At 43.5% G+C, this 16441-nt stretch overlaps 1 protein-coding gene across 2 annotated transcripts; it reads right to left on the bottom strand.

The window, feature by feature from the left end:
- Nucleotides 1-5137: 5137 nt before the first annotated feature.
- On the bottom strand, nucleotides 5138-14102 carry LOC115480350 (transcriptional regulator ATRX homolog). 2 transcript variants are annotated; one of them, XM_030218981.1, is made up of 5 exons: nucleotides 13622-14102; nucleotides 12216-12256; nucleotides 7917-8093; nucleotides 6495-6665; nucleotides 5138-5408 (listed from the first exon to the last, which is right to left on the bottom strand). In XM_030218981.1, the coding sequence occupies exons 2-5, from the start codon at nucleotides 12234-12236 to the stop codon at nucleotides 5262-5264; spliced, it is 516 nt and encodes a 171-aa protein (XP_030074841.1). In that variant the 5' UTR covers nucleotides 12237-12256; nucleotides 13622-14102; the 3' UTR covers nucleotides 5138-5261. The 2 variants fall into 2 exon arrangements, with proteins under 2 accessions (XP_030074841.1, XP_030074840.1); XM_030218980.1 differs by having other exon boundaries at nucleotides 13646-14102.
- Between the last annotated feature and the right edge of the window lie 2339 nt (nucleotides 14103-16441).

Below are 16441 nucleotides of genomic sequence, written 5' to 3'. Positions count from 1 at the left end.
TCAACCAGATACTGCTTAATTCAACACCTTCTCTGTCACTTTAGATCTGAAAGCAAAAGAACAGTCTCCTCTCCAAATGCAAGGGAAAAAGGTTTGTGCAGACTTTTTCCTTCAACCCGCTGGGGATTAGATGAAACATTTGAAGGATGGCGTGAGAGCCACCTGCTGGTCAGTCTGACTATTTACAGTTAAAGAGGATAGAATTCTAATTTTGGTTAGGCTGTACAGTCAACGCTTTCCTGAGAACTTTCAAGCCAACTTCAAAATCAGCAGCACTGCAACAAAAAGGTATCCGGTATGTTTAACCAATCTGTAGCTAAACACAGTATCTAATTAGAAAATAAATGGTATAAATAAAAACAAAGGGTAGCCTATGTGTTTGCATGTCAAGTGGTGCTTAGATGGCAGCTCAGGTTACATTAAGGCCAGTGCTGGACTGGCTTCTATGGTCTCTGTCCCAGATATGGCAATCTGGTTTAAGATGGGCTTGAGTGTGCTTCAGTGGAAACGGCAGTACTTTGGAACGTGAGGCCCCTGCCAGCAGGGCTGTGCCAAGGGCCTATGGCGCCCCCCCCCCCCCCTTGAAGATAATCACTGTCCTCTCGCCCCTGCCCTCCCGCTCCCCCCCCCCCCCAAGATCCCTGTTAAGTTTACCTCCGTCCGGCAGCGAAGGCGCAGGCGCTCCCGATGTCTCTACTAGTCTTCCCTTCGCTTAATGTCCTGCCTTCTTATGATGTCATTTCCTTGACGTCAGAAGAAGGCGGGACATTGAGCGAAGGGAAGACTAGTAGAGACATCGGGAGCGCCGCCTCCTTCACTGACACTGCGCCCCGTTCGCTGCCCTGGCAGCCGGACGGAGGTAAATTTAAGAGAGATTTTGTTGGGGGGGAGAAGGCAAGGCAGTTGGGACATGGGAGCGGGAGGGTGAGGCAAGCATGGTGCGGCGGGACGGCACCCCCTGCCATGCTTACCGCGTTGGCACGGCCCTGCCTGCCAGGCAGACTTAACAGTTGTCCCACAAATGACAAGACTGATTTGGCTAGGCTGGAGTGAGCTTTGACAGCAACTTCAGTAGTTGGAACATAAGGACAGAACCGGGCGGACTTCTACAGTCTATGTCCCAGAAACACCAACCGTGATCAAGTATATTGTTGATTTAAATCTTGGATAATGAGTGTGTGTCACTATGTTACTTCTCCACTTGAAGGAAGAATGAGACGGTAGTGATTTGTGGCGAAAGCTGCAATTAGTTTCTCTAGAAAGTTATCCACCCAAGCAAATCCATAAAGTAGAGTCCATCAAGGAAACACTCAGGAGGAAGACGTCGTCTATGGGCATGTTTGCTTCTTGGTGTTTTAAGGTTCATTATTTTTAGTATTACTTGGTTTATTCAGCTTTTCCCCTCCCCTAGTCTGTATCTAAGGCCAAAAGCAGGGCTGATAAAACATATGGGAAACGGAGCATGATAGAGGGCCTCTTACCAAGAGGAAAAAAAAAAAAAAGCACCCTGATCACACCTTAGTGGCAGCGCTACCGCGGTTCAATTGAGCAAACAGTTGAGTGAAGACAATTCTTAAAATTGTTTTTAGGCTGTGGTGGCCACTGCTAATCTGAACTTTAAATACTAGAATCCTCACAACTGTAAACCCAGATTTCATTGAGCTAGATTTTGTGTTTACTACCAAGTTTTCCCCACTGGAAAATGGTATGATAACCGCTGTTGACTGGCCAGACTCCCCTCTTGGCTTTAGAGGACATTACTCCACTGCCCACCTTGAACGCCAGGATTGTAAGGATGCTGCAGTGGCCAAAGCTGGTCCCTTCCTTCAGGGCAGGGAAACTCTGAAAAGATGGTTACTGAGTTTACAGGCATTTTTGATAAGACTGCCAACGAAGGAGGTTGCGCAACTCATCCCACCAAACATGTCGTATTATTTTAGTCCATCATCGCTCCAGACAAAAACCACCACTACCCACTCTAGTCTGGCAGACAACTGCCTTAGAGAGCAGAGCAGCCAACTTTGTGGGTGCTGGAGCCAGTGGCGTAGCCACAGGTGGGCCTGGGCCCACCCAATTAGGGATCAGGCCCACCCAACAATAGCACACGTATTAGCGGTAGCAGGTGGGGATCCCAAGCTCTGCCAGCTGAAGACTTCCCCTTGATGGTAATGAAAACGCTATTCTCCACGATACCAGCACCTGCTCAGTTTTCAGCGCGTGCCTGCTGCAGACTGCTAAGGTGGAAAGAAGCATTTTCGCGCCAGCTGAGATTTTTTTTTTGGTGGTGGGTGAAGGGGAGAACACTTGGTGCCCACCCACTTCTTGTTTAGGCCCACCCAAAATCTGTTGTCCGGCTACGCCCCTGGCTGGAGCGCCCCCAATATTTCTTGTTTTGTCCAGGAAGGAGTTATTGCCATTGAGCTTAGCACCCCTAATTTTGAAAAGTTGGCTCCTATACTACTACTCCTACTATTTAGCATTTTTATAGCGCTACAAAGTGTACGCAATGCTACACAAACATAGAAAGACAGTCCCTGCTCAAAGAGCTTACAATCTAATAGACAATAATAAAGCAAGCAAATCAATTAATGTGAACGGGAAGGAGGAGAGGAGGGTAGGTAGAAGCGAGAGGTATAAGTGGTTACAAGTCAAAAGCAATGTTAAAGAGGTGGGCTTTCAGTCTAGATTTAAAGGTGGCCAAGGATGGGGCAAGACGTAGGGGCTCAGGAAGTTTATTCCAGGCGTAGGGTGCAGCGAGACAGAAGGCGCGAAGTCTGGAGTTGGCAGTAGTGGAGAAGGGAACATGGATAAGAAGGATTTATCCATGGAGCAGAGCAGAAGGGGAGTAGGGAAGGACGAGTGTGGAGAGATACTGGGGAGCAGCAGAGTGAATACATTTATAGGTTAGTAGAAGAAGTTTAAACAGGATGCGAAAACGGATAGGGAGCCACTGAAGCGACCTGAGAGGGGTAGTATGAGTAAAGCGACCCTGGCGGAAGACGAGACGGGCAGCAGAGTTTTGAACCGACTGGAGAGGGGAGAGGTAACTAAGTGGGAGGCCAGCAAGAAGCAGATTGCAGTAGTCTAAACGAGAGGTGACAAGGGTGTGGATGAGGGTTTTGGTAGAGTGTTCAGAAAGAAAGGGGCGGATTTTACGGATGTTGTAAAGATAGAAACGACAGGTTTTGGTGATCTGCTGGATATGAGTAGAGAAGGAGAGAGCAGAGTCAAAGATGACTCCAAGGTTACGAGCTGAAGAGACAGGGAGAATGAGAGAGCCATCAACATAAATAGAAAAATACCCCTCTGTACGCCAGTTTCTAAAGTACAAAGCCCTTGCTGAAGTCACGGAAGCCAAGCTTCAGACTGCGGGAAGCCTGGCTAACTGCTACAGTTGGCAGCAGCCTAAATATTTAATGCAAGTCCATTTCTGGTGACTGGCCTTCAATATCCAGTTTCTGTGCAGCTGGTTTAAAGTTAACCAGCTAAGTCAATATTCAAAGATAGATTGTTGCCTTTAAACTGGCAGGCTAAGGATATACCTGTTATTTACATAAGTAGATAAGTAATGCCATACTGGGAAAAGACTAAAGGTCCATTGATCCCAACATTCTGTCCACAACAGCGACCAATCCAGGTCAAGGGCACCTGCCAAGCTTCCCAAACGTACATTCTATACAAGTTATTCCCGAAATTGTGGATTTTTCCCAAGTCCTTTTTGTAGCGGTCTATGGACTTGTCCTTTAGGAAACCGTCCAACCCATTTTTAAAAACTCTGCCAAGCTAAGCGGCTATAGCTAGATAGGAATTGAATATTTGGGGCTAGCCAGCTATTGTACAATATAGCCAAATCGCCTAGGCACTAACCAGGAATATCCAGAGGGGGATAACCAGCTATATCCCGCTGACTATTGCCAGGTAGCTGGTTAAGTGGGCAGGTACCATTGTTGGCCAGTTAAATAGCTTTGACTTTTTTTTTTTTTGGGGGGGGGGGGGGGGGGGGGGGAGAGATCACTTCACAGCACATTTACTCATGGAATGTTTGCACAGTATTTTGTGCCTTTAAAGTTCTGCAAGGGAAACTATGGTTAAAAGCAAACTCAAGTAGTAAAGGGAATTCATTTATTTAAACAAAACATTGGATTAAAAATGTTCAAGCTACGCTATTGTAGAAAAGTGCCATAGTTCAACCTTAGTACTTTATATTCATTTACCTAATTTTTCCAAGTGTACAAAATATTTACAAGAAAGTTTTGCCCTTAAGTCAAATAGAATTTTCTTCAGAGGATAACCACCATAATTAACTGTACAGCAAATCGACTGTTTTAAGAATGCTCATTGTCAACTAAGTTTGGATATGCAAGTCCATATGTATAAAGAGGGGGGAAAAATACATTACGTCCAAGGTCTTTAAAAATTACAAGGAACCTTCCCCTGCACATATCACAAAATCATAAAATCTCATCAAAAGACTGAAAATGGCAGCTTAAAATTTGTGAGGAGGACTGAATACTAGAAAAATACTAACAGTACTGCAATGGTGGAGAATTTTTTTTTTTTTTTTTTTTTTGGGGGGGGGGGGGGGGGTCATTACAGGAATCAGGTTTGCCACCTCATCCAGGTCTAAGCCAAACAGAGTGATCCAGTCACCTTTGGTTCTGCTGCCGAGCAAAGTTTTAGTCCTACTTTTGAGAAAAATGGGGTTGGGGGGGGGGGGGGGGGGGGGAAGAGAAAATAAATCCATAGAAGTAAATAAAGCCAGATTGGGATCAATTTGCCTTCCTGCTATGGTTGTTCAAGTGGAAGTGGTGAGGCAGCAAGGTCACGTTACCAACAGAGCAGTACAAAAAAAGTGACATACAGAAAAATGCTATTGCATAGGCCACAATAATTATATGTAGGGATGCTAAAAAGTTCTTTGCGTGCTGTGTTCGGCAGACTGTCCTATACAGAGAAGCTATCTCCCAGAGAACAGAAACCCTACTGCACCACTGCTTCTGTCGTCCCCTCACCCGACCTTCAGTTATACCCACTAAAACCAATAAGCAGCTCAGGATGGGTCTCCAAATGTATTAGACAATTATTAGGTTTGCTCTTCAAGCCATTATTCAAGGGATACAACCCCCCCCCCCCCCCATTGGACATTCTCCAGTGCCGGCTTGTCTATAAAATACTTTAGTGGCCACACAAGTACCTCCTGCACTTGGGAGGTCGTATCACAGTCCACGCATGCAACTGCTGAACTACCAGTCTTGCCTCCATTACGGGGCTTCCAATGCCATTGGCTCTTTCCCTTCATCCTCAGCATTTGGTTTATTTTTCTTTGTTCTTCCTCTCTTCTGGTCTTTCTTTAGGTCAGCAGATGCATCATTTTCCTTGACCTGATCGGTCACAGCAGTCTCCATCTTCTAATGAAATAAGTGGGAGATTGGGGGGGGGGGGGGGGGGAATGAAGAGCTCAGAAGTTTTTCATTATTTATATAGCACAATCCTGTGACCCCCCCCCCCCCATCTAATACCAAACACTAATGCCTTCGCCTCAGAAAAGGCGAGATGAAGAGACATAATAGTACAGGTCTGGGTAACACCCTCCTCCCCCATCCTACTTTCACAGACTAATGCCACCATATTTATTGTTCTTTATCCCAAAATAAGTAACCCCCCCCCCCCTTCTTGAGAGAGGAGATTATCCTGTCATCGCTTGTGGGAAATACTTCACTCCTTCCCCTCCCCATTAGATGTTAATTTGCAACAGCCATCCCATCCCCCTCCCCACATAGAAAACCACCACAAGTCTTTCCAAAACGGCAGACGTTTAAAGCTCAGCTGGACACGGGGTTGCTCAGAAACGAAATATATATGACCAACTCAGTCCAGCTGTGGTTCTCTAGTCCAGATGCTGTGGATCATTTGTAACTCGATTGTTCTCTACAGTGACTTTAGAATAGGACCAACCTGTGAAACAAATATTGATCTGTTTTCTAATTCTAAACAAATATACAGAAGAGCTATGTTACAATATGGAGCATTAATATGCCAGCATGACACTGTCTGGATCAATTTCTAGCCACATGACCTCATTCACCTGTTGGCACTGGTTTAAATGCATTCTTAGTACAGGAGGTGTTACAGGTCTGTGACACAGACAGTGGAAGTCAGTATTTACATTAAATGCATGTATTGGACCAACTGATGCTCACAGGACATTCTTAGCGGAACAGCATGGTTCCATTTCACCAAACATTGGCGATACCCAACAGTTCTGTGTAATGATTAAGGGAGTTGGTGTGTACCAATACATGTTGCAAAAAACAGCTCTACTGAAGTTTACAATTACCAGCCTCCAACATTAGTTGGAATATATCCTCCCACTAGGTCTCATGCAGGACATGAATTGAATTATCACAGATCAACATCCTCTATGTATACCATGTCACATCCCAACTGCGTGGGGGGGGGGGGGGGCACAATTCAGTTATCTGTATTTCTTTTACCTTCTTTCGTCCACGCTTGGGCTTTTCAGCTTGATTCACATCTATTGTACCCACGGGCAAAGCATCACCGGAGACCATCTCCTTTTTCTTCCGGCCTCGTTTTTTGGTATTTGCTCCTTCAGCTGTTCCATTGTCTTCATTGCTTCCATTTTCTTTTGGGACCAGGGAGGACTAGAGAACGTTTGAGGATTATCACTGCTCACATAATTGATCTATATGTATACTATTCACATCAGTTCCACCCACAGACCTAATAGCCACCCAACAGCCAATAACTGAAAAGAAAAAAAAAAAAAAAAAAAGTCAAAAGGGTCATACTTCATGCAGCTACGAGTCTCCATATCCTCACTAAAGTTTTGTACTCGTAAGCATTAGACTGATTTAACTAGTTTCTCTAGCATACCAAGTAGTCTCAAGATCATCCTTGTGACCCGTTTGAAATTGCTGTGGCACAAGGGTGATTGACCGATTGGGGGGGGGGGGGGAGGGGAAGCAGTAGCAATAGGGTGCACAGAGGAAAGACAAGTAGGGGAGAGATGTGTAAATAAGACGGACTGATACAAGACCACCACTGGCTACCTTCAAGTTATCCATTTACAGATGGATAGATGTCAAGCATAATACATTATTCAATTATGTCCAGATGTGTGGTTTATCCAATGGTTTTACAAGAAGCCTTCGCCCTCTGGTGCTCTGTACTACATAATGCCCCTTAATCATTTCAAACTACAGACCAGCCAGGCTGATATTTGGTAAAACTCGATTCGACAGTGCTAAACCCCTCCGAGAAAAGCTGCACTGGCTCCCAATCAAAGAAAGAATCATCTTCAAAACCTGCACTTTGGTCCACAGAATTATCTATGGTGTAGTCTCAGGATACATGATAGACCTCATAGACCTACCAACCAGAAACAGAAATCAGATCATCACAACCTAAATCTAGATTACCCAAATCACAAAGGACTTAAAATACAAAACAACTTATGCATCCTGTTTCTCCTACATAAACGCACAACTATAGAATGGACTCCCAAAAGCCGTGAAAAAAATCCATGACCATCTAACCTTCAGGAAATCACTAAAAAAACAACCTCAAGAAGGTTTACCGCACCAATCCACCGTAAAACCCCCACACCTAGCAAACACAGCATTACCAATGATCGTGCTGGACAATATACCATCTTCATTCCCTTCAACCCTCATGGTGCCTGATACATACCTACCCCATTCGACCATAATACAACCTTGTATTTGCCATTAACCAACTTGGCAAACGCCATTATGGTACTATGTAAGACACATTGAGCCTGCAAATAGGTGGGAAAATGTGGGGTACAAATGAAATAAAAATAGCCTAATCAAGTGATAAAGTGTCTTCACCATTTATTCCTGTATCCTCTCTCTACTGCTTTCCACACCCACCTTATTTTTGCGTTTGGGCTTCACTTCTAGATCTTCCTGCCCATCCTTTGTCACTGGTTCAGGTTCAGCAGGCAAAGAGGCAACATCACTTGGATCCATCTGACTTTTCTTTTTTCTACCTCTTTTCTTTGGCTTTGCTTCCTGAAGTACTCCAGGTTCTCCAATGCTCTCTTCTTCCTTTTAAGGAAGCAGAGAAATTTAAGACAAAACAAAAAAAAAAAATACACTAGAATATATCAATAAAACTTTTGTAAAGTTACAAAACTGAAGTTCTCCAGAACTAGAGCAGCCTACTTTCTGGCACGCATGCATCCATGGCCAGGGGACAAACACCCAACAGCTGTCAATTTTACATTCCCGACAGACAGATCCCAAGTTTGATGTGGATAGCATAAACATTGGTTAGGGGATGGAGAAGCTGATCTCATTCTCTCTCAAAAGGCAAAAGCTTGAGAAAAAGTAATCACACTTGAGGAAGGTTACTTGAATGATTAAAATGATCCAGGACCTTGTCAGGCTACTATTTAATATTTTGTAACAAGCTAACCAAGGGTATCGTTGACAAGAGCTCTATTGCTTCTTCCTACCCCCGTTGCTCCCCTTTCTCCCACATAGGGATATTAAGTCAAGCAATTATATTTTGAAGGATCAGAGGACAAACTACCAATCTTAAGCCTTTAGGACAGGGTTTCAGGAAATCCACAATTAATGATTTCCACACTAGAGTGCAAATTTCATTGTTGATACCTTGAAAGCCAAAACATGGTATGTCCTGGTTGAGAACCATGAGTTATATCAGGTCCTCCGGATGTATCTTATGCTTTTGAAGTTGTCAACCCAATCCTCAGGGCACACCCAGCTAGTCAATTTCTACCATGAGGTAGATTTGCATGTCAAGGCATCAGTACAAGCATTGGGGGCTATCCTGAAATCCCAACTAGCTGGGTGTGGCCTGAGTACTGGGTTGATAACCACGGTTTAGGAAGTATTTCTACATATTACTCATTCACATTTCGGTTATCCTTAACCTAAACCATCCTCCAGGGGAGAAGGATTGCTCTAGTGAGGAAGCTAGAAAGGGGAAGAATCAGGAAGATAAATCAGCAGCTTAAATTCCTCAAAGTGTTAGCCAGGAGGAACAAATGTTATGGTGGGGTAGGAGGGAGTGAAAAGGTATGCAGGAGAGTCCCGAGTCTGCTTGAGCGTCATTTAGAAAAAAACACTAGTTATGGTGTTTGTCTTCTGTTCTTTGAAAAGGGCTGGATAGAATATGTAGAAAGCTGATTTTTCTTAGAGAATTACTAGGGTAAGCTTGTAGAGCATGAAAAGCAGTTCTCAAGCTTTGAAGAAGGAAATTTAGGAAGGGAGGCACAGCAAGGATGAGCAGCACTAGACCTTGGCGGGGGGGGGGGGGGAGGAGGAAACCCCATGTGATGACATAGGGTTGACTAGCAGCTCAGAGAGGGATTTGTATAGAGATTGTGCTACGAGTGAACTCCTGGCTCATGAAACCATAACTGGAAAACTACCTTAACCAAGATTAGAGAGAAGCATTGAGAGAGCCTAGCTTCTACTACTACTACTACTAAGCATTTCTATAGCACTACAAGGCATACGCAGCGCTGCACAAACATAGAAGAAAGACAGTCCCTGCTCAAAGAGCTTACAATCTGTGAAAAAGGGGGACTTAGCAAAAGAAGGCCGAGGGGAACGAACCATTGCTCGCCCTGGGATTGGGTAGCATGGAATGTCACTACTGCTTGGGATTCTGCCAGATACTTGTGACCTGGATTGGCCACTATTTGAAGCAGTATACTGGGCAAGATGGACCATTGGTCTGACCTACTATGGCCATGTTCTTTATATGACAGTTGAATCACATTGCACAGTAAGTGGCCTTCCAGAGAGTGGTAAGCATTAGCTATATTGTGCATCGTTTTGAAAGATGACAGACTTGTGGTCAGAAGTGGAACTGGGTTCTCTCAGGTCACCACTTTGTGCTCTAAGAACTGCTAGGGCCATAACATCATAATATTACACTCGCTGTGTGGTCTGTCAATGCTAGAGAAATACAGCTCCGACAACAATAAACTTAGGTCACATGGGAACAACACACAACTCATATCCCACAGCTTATGAACAAGTGGACAATGAAAATCAGATATTGATTAGAATGTAGGAGGGAGAAATGCAATAAAGACAGGTGGAAGGCTAGATATTCCCAGCAGGCTCAGAGATGGACCAGAATATTTCTGTGCTAAGAAATATGAAAGAAGGAGTTACTTCAGTGAGGCAGAGAACATGCCAGAAAGACAGAAAAAAAAAACCCCATCATATTGTCTTCTCTGGAAGACAAAGGATTCTGCTGCATTCTGCATCTTGAGTTAGGCACATGAGTACCCTCAGCAACTATGGTAAATTTTCTTAAACTACAGTTTAAGCCATCTACCCTACTGCCAAGTAGAAAGGCCAATATGAGAAACCACACATTTCACATGGCTGTGCAGTATTGGAGGGCAAATAGACCAAAACATACTAAGAAAAAGGGGACAATGGCATCGCCAACACATACCCAAGACCCAGTTTGCATCAATTTTAGTAAGTTGGCCAGGATACCGTTATGGTGTTGGAATACCCAATCAGGGGAAGTTGCAGAAGGTTAAGATCTAGGGTAGCTGTAGGCCAGGGACTGACCTGACCATTGAAATAGGGCAGTGGCCAATGACCCACAAAAGAGGGGGCCCGCTCTTCCCTAGCTTCCATCTAAATTTAATCCCTTTTGATAGGTGGTTAGGGGCCTACAGCCCTTATTGCCTGAGGGCCCAACACTATTGGTCAACCCCTACCACAGACCCAAAATATTTTACTGTTTTTAAAGTCACCCAGGCCAGTAAGTTTAGCTGCTACAGGAGTGCGTAAGAAGTCAGTCACTATCCGCTCTAACACAGCATTGACAACCTTACTGCTCCACATCCGGGGGAGGGGGGGGAGCACTAGACGTACACCGGTACAGATGCTACTTAGGGCCACATTAGATGTCTGCTTGGTATTATTTCATGCCTTCCCACCACACTCATTTCCTTAATATATCGAGCATATTTTAACTCCTAAACCTTCAACTGTCCCCTATCCCTGATATGTCCTGTCTGTCCTAACCCTTATCCCTTACTTGTCCTGCCTGTCTATAATTAGATTGTAAGCTCTATTGAGCAGGGACTGTCTCTCCATGTTCAAGTGTGAAGTGCTGCGTACGTCTGGTAGCGCTATAGAAATGATAAGTAGTAGTAGAGTATAATTAGCTCCCACTCTGTACTCAAGGCACACCTAATCTGGCTGTTTTTCTGAATTAACAGTGCATATAAAGATATTTACTTACATTGATTTAAGATCTACAAACATGAAGTAGGCTTATGCTTATCCACCAAAACTCCTAGACGTTTCTTATACACAAGATGTTTCTTACCCAGCAGACAGCTTTCCACATTTGAAAGCGCTTCCTTGTGGCAGTATAGCCAGTTAAAAGTTGTTTAAGGAAAGTCAGTAGTTGGGCCAATTGTACTACTACTACTAATCATTTTCTATAGCAGCTACTAGAGGGTTAAGTGACTTAACCAAAGTCACAAGGAGTTGCAGTGGCAATCGAACCCAGTTCCTCAGAATCAGAGTCCGCTGCACTAACCACTAGGCTACTCCTCCACTAGCAACATTCCATGTAGAATCTCAAATAGTAGCAACAGAATCTCAAATAGTAGCAACATTCCATCTAGAATCTCCAATAGTAGCAACATTCCATGTTCCACTGCACTAACCACTAGGCTACTCCTCCACTAGCAACATTCCATGTAGAAGCCTGCCCTTGCAGATCAGCAATGCGGCCGCGCAGGCTTCTGTTTCTGTGAGTCTGACGGTCAGACTCACAGAAACAGAAGCCTGCGTGGCCGCGTTGCTGATCTGCAAGGGCAGGCTTCTACATGGAATGTTGCTATAGTAGCAACAGAATCTCAAATAGTAGCAACATTCCATGTAGAAACTACAAATAGGGAAAGGGAAATGGGACTTGATATACCACCTTTCTGAGGTTTTTGCAACTACATTCAAAGCAGTTTACATATATTCAGGTACTTATTTTGTGCCTGGGGCAATGGAGGGTTAAGTGACTTAACCAGAGTCACAAGGAGCTGCAGCAGGAATTGAACCCAGTTCCCCCAGGATCTCCGTGCACTAGACTAACCATTACACTAGTCCTCCACTCATTGAGTCAGGCATCATTTGCAGTATGAAGACAACCATTTAACTTACCTGAATCTGCTTTCCCTTCATCTTTTCCTCAGAATTTAAAGCTGGGGGGAAAAAAAAAAAACCAATCACTGTATTAGATACAGACAGTATAAGCAGCTTTGAAAACCCCTAATACAGATCTGGTTTTATAGAGCATAAATATCAATACAGTAGATTCCAGTTAATTGAGATGCATCAGGACTAGAGTATTTTGACCCAATTAAGCAGCTGCAGATGGAGTTAAAACGTACCTAAGGTTTCCATTTATTGAATGAAGATACAGTGCTGAATTTAGCTATGCAGAAACAACTGATGTAAATGATAGAGAGCTGCAAAACTAAGAGTAACTAAACCGGTGTCCCTTTATACTGGGGACATTTTCACAAGCCTGCCAACGTGGTAGGTACTGGCCCAATTACAATAGGATGACCAATACGCAAAGCAAGTTCTAGTTATATTCTTGATTTGCTTGTGGTCTCCAGAGGCTGGGGAATTAGAATAGAAATAAGCAAGATCTGAAACTGATTAAGGACAAGGAAAGAGTCAAATGAACCTTCCCCACCCCCCCCCCCCTCCTCCAAAGGAGTCAGAATCCACATTTGGGAGGGGGGGAATCACACCAGTGTCACAAATTTTGCATCTCACCCCAGTTACACGGAAAGTTATTCCTTACATAGAATAGCAGTTATTAAAAATTTGTTTTGTCAGGGATGCTCAAGTTACCCAGCTCCAAGCTGCAGATTTTGAACTTACATCCCAAAGTATGGGAGTTTTAATTCTCTATCATTGAAATCAGTGTCGCCAGGCCCAGAATGCACCAAGGCGGGTCGATCAGAAATCCAGGAAATGTTCCAAAAATCTCCAGCCTAGAACTGGCTAAACTCGCTTCGATCTGAAGAAAGCCAGAGATACCATCTGTAGTCGTTTATGGAGGCGGATTTTGAACTGTCCGCCTTTCCGACCGAAAGTTCAAAACGAGATTCAGGATCTCTACCTTGTTCTCTAGGTCCCCATCAAAGTTTTTCTACCCCTCTTAACGAGGGACCTCTGCAAAGCCAATTGATCTGAAATGCAAGACAGCTAGGACTTTCTAATACATTTCTAACCTTACCATGCGCCAGCTACTTAATGGTTTTGTTAGACCTTTACCAAAGAATCACACATACAAAGTACTAAAGATGGGAAATAGAAGAAGACCAAGACCTTAACAGATTTCAAGAGAATAGATATTGACTAGTCAATGCGGAAGCATCAAGACAGCCAAAGCAGAGCCATAATAAGCAAAAGGAAAAGAAGGTGAGATCAGCCTTACGCAAAGTCGCTGCAGCATTTTGGACATCGGGATGACACCTAAAAAATGTTGAGTTAGAACAGACTTTAACTGCCTAAAATCATCATCACTGAGGGACCACAGAGCAAACACAAACCAGAACTTTGTTGCTGTAATTCACCGTGGTTGGCAGTCTCATCATTATTGGGTTGAGCAGTTTCCTCCTGTAAGACATTCGGAGCAGGCACGATGTTGTCACGGAAGTCTTCTTCCAACACTGGGGCAGAAGAAATCAAATAAGTCTCCCTTCTGTTCCAAAAGTCGGTTCATTGGGACGAATAACATACGTTCCCCGTCTTGACTTATCGACCTTTGCTTCTACAGCTTGGTCACTCAACTCCATAACTTGATCGTCAGCTACTTGTAGATACTCATCACTTTCTATGTTTTGCCCATACAAAAAAGTTGGTAATCTAACCAACTGGCCATGAGCCAAGCCTAAACTTTGATCTTTAGTTTGGAGAGCTTTCTTTTTCCTGGGAGGCATTATTCAACTGCAAACCCTTCTTCCCTCAAAACAGCACACCAGAAAACAAGCTTAAACTAACCCTTTTCTTCCAGCAGTAACCCCCACCTGTAGCTAATTTATTGACCATTTCTAATTGAAAAGACTCAACGCCTCCCACTAACTGATCCACCTCAATGAGTAACTTAAGTCCATGACTGTAGGCTGAGGACCTTCACTGACGTTTCTTCTTTAGATGTTTCCACTTGTGAAGGGACTTCTGAATGAATGACCCTAAGAGTTGATCTTCTAGATATAATTAACTACACTATACAGGTCTCACAGCTAATTTTTGCCTTTTCCTAATTTTGTTCCTGCAGTAGCCCATCTCTTGGGCTTGAACTGATGCTTACATTTATTTAACCTGGGAAGCCGGCCCCGCTCCACACACCAAATGAGGCGAAGTGTTTGCAATCAGTGATATTTTGGCTTGTTTGGAAATTATTCCACTGGCAATGAAAATGGTGACTGCTGGCTAAGAAGAAAGATCGTCATGGAACAGGCTGACTCGAGCCTAGCGGGTGCAGCAGACATAAATTACGGGACGTTTTTTGTCGGCAGAGTCCATGCACCTCCCCCAAAAGAAAAATCACATACAACAGGAAAAAAAAAGGCTGAAAAACTCAATGTGATTAGCAGCAAGAAGTGAGGGAATGGTGTGTTCATAAGTACATACTGACAAGTCCTATGCCCTGCAGAACTTAGAATCGTGGTGAGCCTCAAAAATGGAAGAGTCGTGGGACACCTGACCCAATCAACCCACCAACCATATTTTTTTTAGCTCTGTAGTAACCCAAGTTTAGGGGTCGGGTCGCGTTATTCAAAGTGGGTCGTTCCCCTGCACTAGACACCAAGTCTTAGGTACAAAAACTCATTGCCAAACCCACCCAACCAACCAAAATTCCACAACTGACCGTGCTTCAACTTGATTTGATACAGTCCACTCTTAAGTGCTCTGCTTTCCTTCCTTCTTAAATTCAGCAAATACCATTTTAATTGCGTGGTGGTAGAGCTTATACATTCAATAATATATCAGAACAGGTGTGTTCTAGAAGAAACAGAATTTATGAGGCCTATTTTCAAAGCCCTTAGATTTACTAAGTTCCATAGGTTACTCTATAACTTTGTAAGTCTAAGGGCTTTGAAAATATGCAACAAAACTCTAAGGGCTTTGAAAATGAGTCTCTTTCAAAGTCTCTCAGAAGTTGAGCCAGTTTAACATCTTTGGATTGTGTTGAAGATGAGAAAAATGAAAGGTTTTGCAGTCTACTAAGATTCCAGACCAATGCAGCAATCAGAGCTTGGCATTGTGGCTCATAGCATGATTATAGTGTTTCAATCCCATCCTATCCCTCAAAAAAAAATGTAATTTAATCACTAAGCAATAAGTAGGGTACTCTGCATAGATAGAAAAGGAAGCAACTCACACTGAATTTTATAATTTTTCCATGGTGTATAGGTCCACCGTACTGTATTTGAGCATATGCAGTGTGTACTGTGCATAATATCTTGTCGAAATTTCCTGAACTTGGACTAATACGTTTTTTCTTTCAAGCGGGTTCCAAACAGACTTTCCTTTGCACATTCCATCACCTCCCCTGACCCTCCTCATCTTTGTCCCTTATTATTAAAGAGCTGGCGTGATGGATGGAATTCAGAATTATGGATTCCAACGGGGGAATGTGAGCATCATCCTTCCACACTGTATCAACTCGTTCAAGAGAGTTCATGCAAAATTCAACAAAGTTGCTAGAAAGAAATCCAATGGGACTTGATTGCACATCGTTTTTCCTCAGATCCTAGGAAAGGAAAACCATGTTTAATTTATGAAGAATAGTGACTGGGAGTGTTCTATTTATGTACATATCAGATTCTCAGCTCATAGGTGAATAACATTATCTGTTTTCATGTCGATGTTAAGAAATACAGAAAGATAGATGCACAGATATGTTAGGCATTTATGCCATTTTGAACAGTGACCACTACAGTAGAGAGCAGAATCTACCGATTAAAAATACAGCGAGCTCTATTTTGAAAAGCTATGCAATTGGGCAACCCATTAAGAAAAGGGAAAATTGGATGACATGCAACCCAGAACGTCAACCATTCTTGAAGTATGCAGGCACGGTGGTGAAAACTACATACGTGTGTGGGGAGTAACATACGGGTTACTACAGTGAGTTGGGAACCAAGGGGTACTTTTACTAAGCTGCGTTGGTGCCTACGTGCACACAACATGCGTCAATTTGGAACTACCACCTGGATACCACGTGGCCTGAGCGTTAATTTCATTTCTTCCGCGTGTCCGCTATGCGTGTCTGAAAATATTTTTTTTTATTTTGGATGCATGGCGCTAACCAGGTGGTAACCGGTGGTGTACGCGCATTGACCTTACCGCCAAGTGAATGGGTG

The sequence above is a fragment of the Microcaecilia unicolor genome, chromosome 11, assembly GCF_901765095.1.
Source record: "Microcaecilia unicolor chromosome 11, aMicUni1.1, whole genome shotgun sequence".
Lineage (NCBI taxonomy): Eukaryota > Metazoa > Chordata > Amphibia > Gymnophiona > Siphonopidae > Microcaecilia > Microcaecilia unicolor.
This window is presented reverse-complemented; position numbering and strand designations above follow the sequence as displayed.